The sequence below is a fragment of the Herpailurus yagouaroundi genome, unplaced genomic scaffold (genome assembly GCF_014898765.1).
Source record: "Herpailurus yagouaroundi ecotype Mexico unplaced genomic scaffold, PumYag 188, whole genome shotgun sequence".
Classification (NCBI taxonomy): Eukaryota; Metazoa; Chordata; class Mammalia; order Carnivora; family Felidae; genus Herpailurus; species Herpailurus yagouaroundi.
The window spans coordinates 21620662-21632830 of record NW_024412419.1 but is presented as its reverse complement, the minus strand read 5'-3'; the positions used below and the strand labels follow the sequence as shown (position 1 = coordinate 21632830).

The 12169-nt window shown below is 51.0% G+C and overlaps 1 protein-coding gene across 1 annotated transcript in view; it reads left to right on the top strand.

The window, feature by feature from the left end:
* Nucleotides 1-235: 235 nt before the first annotated feature.
* The window catches only part of CIB4 (calcium and integrin binding family member 4), a 100567-nt gene continuing 88633 nt past the window's right edge, over nt 236-12169 (top strand). Inside the window, exon 1 of the mRNA XM_040496265.1 lies at nt 236-3971. Coding sequence (XP_040352199.1) covers nt 3762-3971 — 210 coding nt within the window. The 5' untranslated portion in view covers nt 236-3761. The remainder of the gene's footprint in view (nt 3972-12169) is intronic.

Below are 12169 nucleotides of genomic sequence, written 5' to 3'. Positions count from 1 at the left end.
AGGGCACCCGCTCCGCGCCCCGGGGCCGCCGCCGCCAACGCCGCCGCCGCTGCCGCCGCGGAGCTGTCCCTTCAGCACCACCCACCGCCCTCCTCCGCCCGGCCCCGCTCCCGCCCCCCGCCCCCCGCCCGCAGGCCGCCTCCTCCCGCCAGCCCTCCCGCCCAGCCAAATAAGGACTGGGGAGACGCGCCGAGGGAGGGAGGAGGGGGGCTGGCGGAGGGGGAGGGGTGGGGGAGCGAACGGGAGAGCCGCGGAGAGACCGGGCAGGACCGAGGGAGAGAGACCCAGGGAAAGAGATAACTAGACACAGAGAGAAACGGCTCTAACTACAGAGAAAGAGAGGAAAAAGAGGCAGAGGGGGGTGTGACAGATAGGGAGATAAAACCAGAGGTAGACTCACAGACACAGTAAAAGAAGCGGTAGGCAGAAAAATACAGAGCGAGAGAGGCAGAGAGCGAAAGATGGAAACAGAAAGAGCGACAGAGACAGGGAGACCTGGGTAGCTGGAGATAAATTGATGACGGAAAAAGAAGAGCAAGGAAGGGAAAAGGAACGGGCAGAGCGACCCCCACCCCCCAGCCTCCACCGAAATCACAGCATGCTTTAACTGGAAGGGACCTTGGGCCTCGCTGTCCTGCCCTTTATTATGTCGGTGAGGAAACTGAGGCGCAGAGAGGTCGAGTGACAAGCAAGGGCACACAGTGAATTAGTGCCAGCACTGGGACTCAGCCAAGCTTCCCTCCGCCCAGGCCACACCCCCCACCCTGCACCGGACCACCGCTGTCTTAGAAACAGCAGGGCGCAGCTGTGGACCTGGGCACGGTGGGCCAACACCCAAGGGAAAGCCCTGCTCTCATGAAATGTGACCCTTCCCAGGTCAGCATGGCTCCTGGAACTGGCTGAGAAAGCACAGGCTGGGAGGCTAGGCCAGTAGCACTCAATCCCAGGCTCTCCTCCTCTGCTGCCCCCCCCCCCCCCCCCCCCACCGCGGTTATCCGGCTGTCCAGACATCCATAGCCCCTGTCCTGCACCAGTGGGCCAGCCTGGGCTTGGGATGGGCTGCCAGAGAGAGCACTGGACATCAACATCAGGCATCCCAACCGAACAGAATAGGGCAGCTGGAGCCCAGACCAGGCTTGCTGAAGACCAGGAGGCCTCCCTATGCCTCAGTTTCTTCTTCTGTCAACATGGTGGCAGTGGTGGTGAGGAGGCGCAGGCTGTGGGACCTCAGATGAGGCGTCACTGCCCCTCTCAGAGTCTCACTTCCTTATCTCCTCGATGAGGTGCCGTGGCAGATGATCCCGCAGGCCTTACTTAGCTTCAAACAACTCCAGACTTGGATGGGCTGAGTGAGCAGAATGATTGGAATGCAAATCCCATTGCCAAGGAGGGTCAGAGAGTCTTTCACGGGACCCTGGCACGGGCCACGAGGAGAGACAGGATGGAAGAGGCCCCAGGCCCCTGACTGAGGGTAGGTTGAGGAGGCAGCCATCCAGAAGCAGGAGCGCCATCTGCCCACATCCGGGGCCTGACCTGTCACTGTTGAGCCTTTTAATGCTTCTCTGAGGGAGACCACCAACCCACTGCTTCTTTCAACCACTCATCCAAAGAGTATGTATCAAGCATCTGCTGTGTGTCAGGCTAGGCATGTTACATTTATTAGCTCTAGTCTTACCACCATCCTGAAAGGTGGGTATGGTTATGTCCATTTTATAGATAGAGAAACTGAGGCAACAGGCAGTGCAGAGAATTGTCCGAGGTTGCTCGGCAGGAAGGGTCTTCAGTCTGCCTTCCAAACCCATTCTCTTCTCCATAATGACTCCTGGACCCTCAGGTTTTTTTCACCTGTAAATGGGATAGGTAATTATACCAGAGTCATTGATCTGACACAAACTTCCTGGGCCCACACCCTTGGTCGTTTACTCAGCCCATTTCAGGCCTTCCCCCTTGGCATCTTCTGGCTCCCTAGAAGACAAGAGCTGATTCTCCTGGCTTCCTAGGGGTGAGGGTGCAAGCTAGGTTCCATCCTCCTGGCCACACTACCCCAGAAGCCAGCTCCCCCAAAGCCAGTCTAGATGAGCAAGGCTCAAGAGGCCCGGTTTTCAGTGTGAAAGACTGTGTGTCCAGGGTCTGCTTGCTTCTGGCTGCCAGGCCAGACTGCTAGGCAGATGAACGGTGATATTATGAGTGAAAGAGCTTTGGAAAAGGGAAAAAGCTCTCTTTAGGGGCAGGGCATTTATTATTAATTATGATGAAGCTTGTTCTCACAGCACTTCAGAACGGGAAGGACCTTTAAAGATCAGCTAACCTGATCCTCTCATGTTACAGATGAGGAAACCGAGGCCCAGAGAATAGGAAGGGGGTTGCTCAGGGTCACACAGGGAGTGAAAGGGGGCCAAGACATATGTCCTGTGGCTGGGGTCTCTCCTGTAGCCCCCATATATATGGGATCAGGACACCTGCTGCCAGCGGAACACAACACATCCTTGGCGTGCCTGGAGCCCAGGAGGGCAGCTCGGTTCTCACTCCCCTGCCCCTTTTCCCTTTCTACTCTTCAGGAGGGGAGACTGGTTGGTGGGGAGCGATGCTGGTGCCAGTCTAGATTTCTGAGAAGGACCTGGGTCCTGCAGACAGGAGTTCCATCAACTCACCCTTGACCTAGGTGGGATAGTGCCAAAGATCTAGAAGCCTATACCTCTCCCTCTGTCCAGGACTCATGTGGCCTGCCTGTATGTCCCCACCCCTGATGGGGCTGCCTCACCTTCTGCCCAGGGCCAAATGTCAGAAAGCATCTCTATCAATCCTGTCTTTTATAAATGACAAAATCTGCTCAGCGATGGCTTCTCCATGCTCTATTTTTTCCCACTCCATTGGTGACTCCAGTGGAGGAAGCCTTGGGCTGGTTAGAAAGAGATATTTTACATCCCTCCAATCATTATACTGGTCAGCCTCATGTGTGATTGTTTTCTGGAATCTGATGCAGCGTAGAGAACATGGGGCAGAGAGTTGGGGGGCCTGGGCTGGGGTCCCGTCTCTTCTACCTGCTTCCCGTGGGACTCAGGGCCAGTCACTCTTTTTCCCTGGGCCTTGGTTTGCATGTCCATAAATGGAGTGGTTTGGACCAGGACATATCTCTGCTCCCTTCATTTATAACATCCCATGACCTTCCTGGCCCGCTTCTGCTTCGCTAGTTATTCCAAGAATCAGGTGAAAAGATTTAGTCACTGCTTTTAGGACTTTAGTTTGTGAGGAAAAGGGCGCAATCAGAGGTAGGATAAATGGTACAGAATTTAACTATCATTCGTTGCTGCGTATTATTATGCACTCAACATTATACACATATTATTTTCCAGCTTTATCTTCCACACCATTCCTCTCTAAGCTCTAGACACATCTAAGTACTTTCATGCTTTACTTCTGACTCATGTGGCTCCCATAAGCTGGGATGTTGGTACTTCCTCGACTCCTCCATTTTTTATCTATTGAACTCCTGTTCAGGCTTCAAGACCCAACTCAAGGGCCACTCTCTCTGTGAAGCACTCCCCAGTTACCTCCAGTCAGAACCCCCAGCACCTTTGTGCTTCCCTAGCACGTTGTCGAAGCTTCAATTCAGCAGACGTTCCTCTTACCTAGTAGATCGATCAGTCCTTTATTATCTGTCTTCCCCACTGGCTCATTATCTTCTCCAGGGTGGAGTCCCTTCTTGTGCCACGCCTCGCCGCAGTGGGGAGCTCGGTGCTTTGCACATCAGAGTTGCTCTTATGTTTGTCGTGTATTCAGTACATGGTGAAGTCCTTAAAGCCTCCTACACCTGCGGGGTTAGAGATCGGTGTCAGCGGGGACAGGAGCACGGAGAGCAGAGTCTGGAGGGAGAAAAATCCACGCAATTTGCTTCTGTGACTCTTTGCCAACAGACACTTCTAAAGTTGGAGCAAGCCCTGCCTGGCTTAAGGAGAGAAGGCAAGACCCATGTGAGTGTCCTAAGGCCCAAGGAAGCATGTGGAGAGGGCACTGAAGACGAGTCTAGACACCTGGAGTTTGGTCCCAGCTACAACCAACTACCAACTAGCTGGTGGACTTGAGAGACTCACATCGCCTCTCTGTGCCCCAGTTTCCTTTTCTGTAGAATGAAAGAGTTGCTTATCTCAAAGAGTCCCCTCCCTCTGACATTTTGTGATGTTAATGACAGACTTGGCCCTATGATTAACAACTGCTCATCCTACAATGGCCAAGAATGTGGGATGAGGGATGAGGGGCCCAGGGCCCTCCCTGTCCATTGTTTTCCAGAACCAGGCCCCCATCCTTGGCCAGTTTGGCTGGAGGATGGGGGAAAGGGGTGAGGTAGGGAGTAAAAAAGCTGACCCTGACTCAGACAAGGTTCAAATCCTGACCCTATTCATTACTAGCTGGAACGGAGCCTCCCATGATATTCTGGTCTATCTTGTCTAGACCGGACTATAGGCTCCTGCAGAGCAGGGATAAGGCCTTGGAATAGGGTCCCTGGTTTGCTGTAGGAAGGAGTATCCAGAACCATCTCAAGATCCAGCTAGATGGAGGCCTGAGAACGGGGAGGGGCCACGTGGGCCCAGGAGCTGCAGCACAGACAGGGACACCGTTGGTGGAGAGCGGCACCAGGAATCGTGGCCTCTGATGGCCGGGGGGCCGGTTGATCGGATTCAGGGCGCTTCGGGTACGACTGAGGTGTTTCTTGGTGTATCCCTGAGGGAGAGACACAGAGGATTAGTCTGGATTTACAGAGCGTAACCAGTCCCAGTGCAGCCGGCTTGCATTTGTCAAGAGACACTATTTATTTAACATCTCAAGCCCAAACCAAACACAAAAGGCAGCTGTTCACAAAGGAGAGGCTGTGGGAGCCGTTGGGGAGAGAGCGCTGTGCTAGGGGGTGGATACCTGGCTCTGTCTTAGTCCTGCCCCAGATGAGCTGGGTGAGCAGCTCTGCGTACAGACTTGCCTGTGCTATTAGTGAGAGTGGGAACCAACCGGTCTTCCCGGAGTGGCTGTGGGGGGTCAGTCTTGCTTCGTTCATTCGCAGAAAACCTGCTCCAAAGTCTACAGTCTCCACGTTTGGCGAATCCCTTCCCCTAGAGAGGGCTTCCTTGGTGGTCTCCATCTCTGGTCCTGGATACCACACTGAGATGAGCCTCCTGGCACGTGTGTCCTTGAGGACCTGTGGAGAAATTGCATTGGGACGCATACCCACAAGTGTCCCTAAGCACGGCCAGGCTGTTCTCAGTGCATCTGTCTTGGTGTTTACTCTCCCCAGCAACGCACAGGTTTGCCTACTTGGCCCTCACTTCCCTTTTTAAAAAAAAATTTTAAAGTTTATTTATTCATTTTGAGAGAGAGAGAGAGAGAGAGAGAGAGAGAGAGAGAGCATGAGCTTTAGTGGGGGTTGGGGAGGGGAGAGAAAGAATCCCAAGCAGGCTCTGTGTTGTCAGCTTGGAGCCCTATGTGGGGCTAGAACTCATGGACCGTGAGATCATGACCTGAGCCGAAATCAAGAGTTGGACACATAACCAACTGAACCACCCAGGCGCTCCTGATTCACTTTTGTTTTTGCCATTTGTATGCCTCCCTATTTTCTACTAATTTCCCACTTCTCTCCCTTTCCCTTCTCCCTTTAACACCTTCCTCTCTTCCACACTTGGGTCAGGGGCAGTGAGAAAAGCCCCCAATACTGGGGGTCTTGGACAGGCCAGCAGGTGATGAGAGAGGTCTGGGAGAAAACCAGCCACTGCTCTCCAGTCTGGGGCGTGTGTGTGTGTGTGTGTGTGTGTGTGTGTGGTGAGTATAAGACTTGTGTGTGTGGGCTGTGAGTATAAGACTTTTGGCTTTGGTCCTAGTCTTCCCTTCTTCCATCTTCCGGTCCTTCTTTTCCCCTCCACTCACATCCTCTCTGTGTTTGGCCATGGCTCCAGAATAGTTCAAGCTAGAGGAAACCTTAGACCATGCAGTCTGATAAGGAGACAGGCCCAGCGCAGGGAGAGAGCACCTCCAAGCCTCACAGACTGTGGGCCAGAGCTGGGACTCAAGCCCCGCTCTCCTGACCTCCGAGCCTTTGGCTGCAGGGTAAGTCCCTAGACTTGCTTCCTTCCCATAGCAAGAATTAAGTCTCTGAGAGCCTGTCCTCTACAGAGGTTCTGGACTGGCCATGGCCTGTATTTCCCGACAAACATGTTGCTGCTAAGGAAAAAAGAGAGTCTGAAGATCTAGTCAGCATCCTCACAAATCTTGAAATCCTTCTTTGCAGGTTTATAGCTTCTGAGAAACAAGCAGAGGCAGCCTTGTCTCAGGACCAAACGCAATAATTATAATAGCACTTGCAATGATTAATCAGCCAGTTAGTATTGAGTGGCGCCCGTGAGCGTGCACAGCAGTGTGTGTGCGCATGTGTGTGTCCAGGTCGGGGTGGGGGGAGGGGGAGAGCAAGAGAGGTGACTTTACTTCCAGTGAGCAGGCTTTGGGTGTCTTTCCCTCAGTGGACGGGCTGGGTCACCACCGCGGCACTCCTTGGGTAGTGTCCTGTTCTGGCTGGGGCTGTAGTTCTTTCTGTTGGGAGAGGACTCCTGGCCCCTGTGGTGCCTGTTGCTGGGCTCCTGGCCGTGCTGGGAGACAGGAATCGACCCACAGAAGCAGGGTTCAGACCCATCAATGATTACTGAGATTAACGAGGGGCCTCACCAGCATGATGTACCTGGCACAACCAGAAGCACTTGGGATGTTCAGCTTGGGGCAAAGATGCAGGGGACATGTGAGCCGTCCCGTGGAGGAGGGATTAGCCTTGCTCTGGGTAGCCTAGGAGGGACCAGTGAGCGGTGGGAGATGGCACAGTGGAAGACCTTTCAGCTCAAAACTGGTCAAACTTTCTCTACGGCTCTGAAGAAGGAATGGGCTGCCCGTGAGGTAATGAGCTCCTGGGCAGTGGAGGTATGCAAGCATAGCCGGATTGGTCCTTTGGGTTGAGGTTGTTTTAGAAGGATCCAAGGAGCTAGTACAGTGCCTGCCACATAGTAGGTCTGCAAGAAATGCCTTCGACTTGGTTGCTGAATGTACTGGGTTTGGGGCTGGACGACCTGCCCCTTGAGGTTCAGTCGGACTCTGGTCAACATGTAAGGAGCGGTCCCTCTGTGCCAGGCACTTTGCCCCTCCGACCTTGAAAGGCTGCAACTCCCTAGCCCCAGGGAAGGCTGCACCCAGAGTCCTTGCTAAGCCTCCACAGCTCTGCTTTCTCCCAGCCACCCCAACCCGACCAAAGGCCCACCGACTTATATCCCAAATGTGCCTGCAGAGGCCCGATGCTCACAGGTTGCAGTAAGGGCCTGGAAGCCCTAGGACTCCAGCAAGGGAAATGGGCCTTTGGCAGGCTAATTACTGGGAGCTGATTCTATTAAGCAGATAGCTCGCTCTAGGCAAAGCAATTACATCTAATCAGCCCCTTGCAGCAGTCCAAAGGGACAGCCATTTGAGCCAGACATGTGTGTGAGTAGGAACATCAAAGCAGCGTGAGGCTCAGGTCTAGGCGGGCTGGTCTGGGGCTAGGGGCTGCTCAGGAAGTGGTCCCCTGGTCCCTTCCCCAGGTTGCCAGATCTCAGGCCACAGTGGGACTGCAGCATATGGAGGTGGCCTCGAATGAGGACTCAAAGATCTAGGTCGAGATCTGGCACTTCCGCTAAAGAGCCAAATTTCAGTGGGGAGAGCACTTCTCTGACCTGAGCCTCAGTTTCCCGGTCTGTCAAGCGAATAAGATAACCTGAAAAGGATTCATTCTGAGTTTAAAACTGTAGTCCATCTCAATATTGTACTGTATACTTAAAAATTCCCCAGGAGGGAAGATCTTTTGTTAAGTGTTCTTGTGACAAATAACAATCATAGTAAGTGAGGAGAGCAGAAGGAAATTTTTCGAGGTGATGGTTATGTTTATGGCATAGATTGCGGTGATAGCTTCACAGATGTATACTTATCTCTGAACTCAGCAAGTTGTATATGTTAAATATATATAGCTTTTTGTATGTCAATCATATCTCAACAAAGTGGCTTAATCAAAACAAAACAAAACAAAACAGAAACGTGGTCCATCTAGTCCATATTTGGATTCTAGTCCAGGATGGAAATATATGCTGCAGGGTCTAATTACTCAGACTATGTTTTTAAAAATAACTGAAAAGATATATTTAAAAATTTTTTTTAATGTTTATTTATTTTTAAGAGAGAGAGAGACACAGAGTGTGAACAGGGGAGGAGCAGAGAGAGAGGGAGACACAGAATCCGAAGCAAGCTCCAGGCTCTGAGCTGTCAGCACAGAGCCTGATGTGGGGCTCGAACCCATGAACTGTGAGATCATGACCTGAGCCGAAGTCAGACGCCCAACCGACCGAGCCACCCAGGTGCCCCTGAAATGATATATTTTTAAAAATGATGGATGCCCTCCTCTAGAAATTTAATGAAATGTGTGTTTCTGAAAAACTAGCCATGATTTTTTTTTTTTTTAACCACAATTCAGTGGCTTCTGAGTCCCAGATTCTTGAAGGAAGTTAGGTGATGCTAGAGAAGGAGAAAATGGGAGAGGAGGTCCCTGGAGATGAGATGAGCAAGACGGAGACAGGTGACATCCGGGCCATGGCAGGGCCCCTTCTATCTGTGCTTGCTCCCTTCCCAGAGGAAGAACTCTGTGAAAGATCTCCAGATACTGGTAGGATGTGGAGGAGAGATTTTAAACACCAGCCCCTTCCAGCCCTGAAATTCTGGGTCGGGACCAAGCAACTGGTGTGTGACCCAAACTCATCCGAGGAGTAGGCTCATGGAGGAAACAGAAGGCAGTGACCAGCTGTGGGACCTGGGCCAGTCATGGCCCCCCTGTGAGCCTCGGTTTCCTCCTTAAATGGTGGAGCGGTCTCCACATTGCCTCCCTCACATGGTGGTTGGGGGACTCCAAGATGATGAATGTAAAACTAAGACTAATTATTTTGATTATGAGGTGAGACTATGCACTAAAAAGCTCCTGCACAGTGAAGGAAATCATCCATAAAATGAAAGGGCAGCCTATGGAATGGGAGAAAATATTTGCAAATCATTTATCTGATAAGGGTTCAGATCCAAGATATATAAAGAACTCATACAACTTAGTAGAAAAAACCCCCAAACGATCAAGTTAAAAAATGGACAGGGGCGCCTGAGTGACTCAGTCCATTTAAGCGTCCGACTTTGGCTCAGGTCATGGTCTCGCGGTTCATGAATTCGAGCCCCGCATGGGGCTCTGTGCTGACAGCTCGGAGCCTGGAGCCAGCTTCGGATTCTGTGTCTCCCTCTCTCTCTGCCCCTCCCTTGCTCACGCTCTGTCTGTCTGTCTGCCTCAAAAATAAACAAACATTAAAAAATTTTAAAAATGGACAGGTATCTGAATAGACATTTTCCCAAAGAAGACATAAATGGCCATTGGGTACATGAAAAAGTGCTCAACATCACTAATCACCTGGGAAAGGCAAATCAAAACCACAATGAGATTGTTGTGCCCCACCCCTGTTAGAATGGTTATTACCAAAAAGACAAGAAATAACAAGTGTTGGTGAGGAGAAAAGGGAACCCTCACGCGCTGTTGGTGGGAACGTAAGTTGAGGCAGCCATTAGGGAGACTGTATGGAGGTTCTCCAAAAACGTTAAAAATAGAACGACTGTATGATCCAGCAATTCCATTTCTGGGTATGTGAAGGAAATAAAGTCACTACCTTGAGAAGATACCTGCACCCCCATGTTCATTGCAGTATTGTTTACAAATCCAAGAGATGGAAACAACCTAAGTGTCCATTGATGATGAGTGGATAAAGAAAATATATACACAATGGAATATTACTCAGGCATAAAAAAGAAAGAAATCCTGCCGTTGGCGACAGCACGGATGGAACTTGAGGGCATTGCACTGAGCTAAATGAGTCAGAGAAAGACAAATACCCGTGATCTCATTTATATGTGAAATCTGAAAAAAAAAAAAACCCAAAAAACAACAAACTGAACTCACAGATTCGGAAAACAGAGTGATGGTTGCCAGAGGGTGAGGTGTGGGCAAAGTGGGTGAAAGTGGTCGAAAGGTACCGACTTCCAGTTATAAGATAAAGAAAGCCTCCTGGGATGTAACATACAACACGGTGGCTGCAATTAACAATGCCGTATGGTATATTTGAAAGTTGTTAAGAGAGTAGACCTTCAAAATTCTCATAATAGGAACAAAACTTGTAACTATGTGTGGAGATGGGTGCCAGCTAAATTTATTGTGGCCATCATTTCATAGCGTACACAGATGTTAAGTCATTATGTTGTACACTAAACTAATACAATGGCATATGTCAGTTATATCTCAATTAAAAAAAAAGAAAAAAAAGATGAGAATGTTCTTGTTAACAGCCGGGACCCAGCTCTCCCTCTCCGGCCCTTCTCTCTGTTTCAGTTTTCATGATTGTAGCTTTGAGAGCAGGATGGCCTTGGGGGAGCAGACCGTGAGAGCCACCTGACTTCCAGCTTTCCCTGGCCTTGGTGATCTCAGATAGCTGGTGTAATTAGACCAAAGCTTTGGTCTGTCCTCAAAGAGGAGCCCTCGTGCTGACTGGCATCCAGTGGCCTTGCTTGGCCATGCAACAGCCTTTGGGCATTTGTTGCGGGGAGAAGAAGCAACCTTGGTTGAGACGCTGGGGTTGAGGAGAGCTGAGTCTCCTGGATTAGGCTGGCAGGGAGGAGGATGGGGGTAGGATATGCAGGGAGGTGGAGGCACCAAGAAAGCTTGGATTGCCCTGCTCCTCAGCACCCCACACGAATCATTTTCCAGGAGAGAGGCCAAAAGGAAGAAGCCACTCTCTCCCCCATGTTATTCCAGGAGTGGTGGGAGGGAAGCCTGGACCCAGAGCTTGTTGGAAAGCCTGGAGCACCAGCCTGAGAATCTGCAGTGCTACTTGGAGGCAGTGGAGGGGCCTGAAAGGTGTGTGGGCAGAGCTATTCCAGCACGAGGTCGTGGCCCTCCGAGCCAAGCCTGCATTCCTCGGTGTGGCCTCCACAATCTGCCCTTCTGATCTCTCTGGCCTCATCCCCTCTGGTCCACTTAGGGCTCTTGTCACCAGCCATCCTGTATCCTTCACGATCCTTCCAAATGCTCCAGGCTCTTTCTTGCCTTTCTGCCAGAAATGCACATCTTCCCAGGTACATATGTAATTGCACTTAGTGCTCCCCAAAGCCCTTGGAATGGCAGCATTCCCATTTTGCAGATGATGAAACTGAGGCTCATCGTGAAGCAATTTGTCTAAGTGCTTATAGGTAAATGCACGACAGATACAGCATTCAAGCCTAGATCAGTTTGACTCCAAAGTCTATGCTTTGACTTTTCTGCCACATTGCCTCTCTAGAAAATGATTGAGGGCAGAACAAGGTAGCAATAGGGGGGAAGAACAGAAGGTGCTATCAATACAGGACCTGGCACGTAGAGCTTAAAAAATACTAGCTGTGTTGGGGTGCCTGGGTAGCTCAGTTGGTTAAGTGTCTGACTCTTGATTTCGGCCCAGGCCATGATCTCATGGTTCGTGAGTTCGAGCCCCACATCAGGCTCTACACTGATAGTGTCTAGCCTGCTTCGGATTCTTGCTCTCCCTCTCTCTCTGCCCCTCTCTGGCTCTCTCTCAAAAGTAAATAAACACACATTAAAAAAAAAATACTAGCTGTGGGGCGTCTGGGTGGCTTAGTTGGTTAAGTGTCTGACTTTGGCTCAGGTCATGTTCTCAGAGTTCCTGGGTCCGAGCCCTGTGTCAGGCTCTGTGATGATAGCTCAGAGCCTGGAGCCTGCTTGGATTCTGTGTCTCCCTCTCTCTCTGCCCCTCCCCTGCTCACGCTATGTCTCTCTCTTTCTCTCAAAACTAAATAAACATTAAAAAAAAATACTAGCTGTGTGAATGAATAGGCAGCTCAGAGAGGATGGCCATAGAAAGGTCCAGGACCCAGCACCCGGGTTTGCTCCAAGAGGAACAGACGCTTGACTCTGAGTAGGAAACAGGGCAGAACTGAGGGGGAGGCCAGCTTGCCAAGGGGCTGAGAGATAGGACTGTCGTGAACAATCGGGACTCAGTGACCAATCCGAGGTGACGGAGGAGGCCAAGCTGCCCATGGCCCAGCCCTA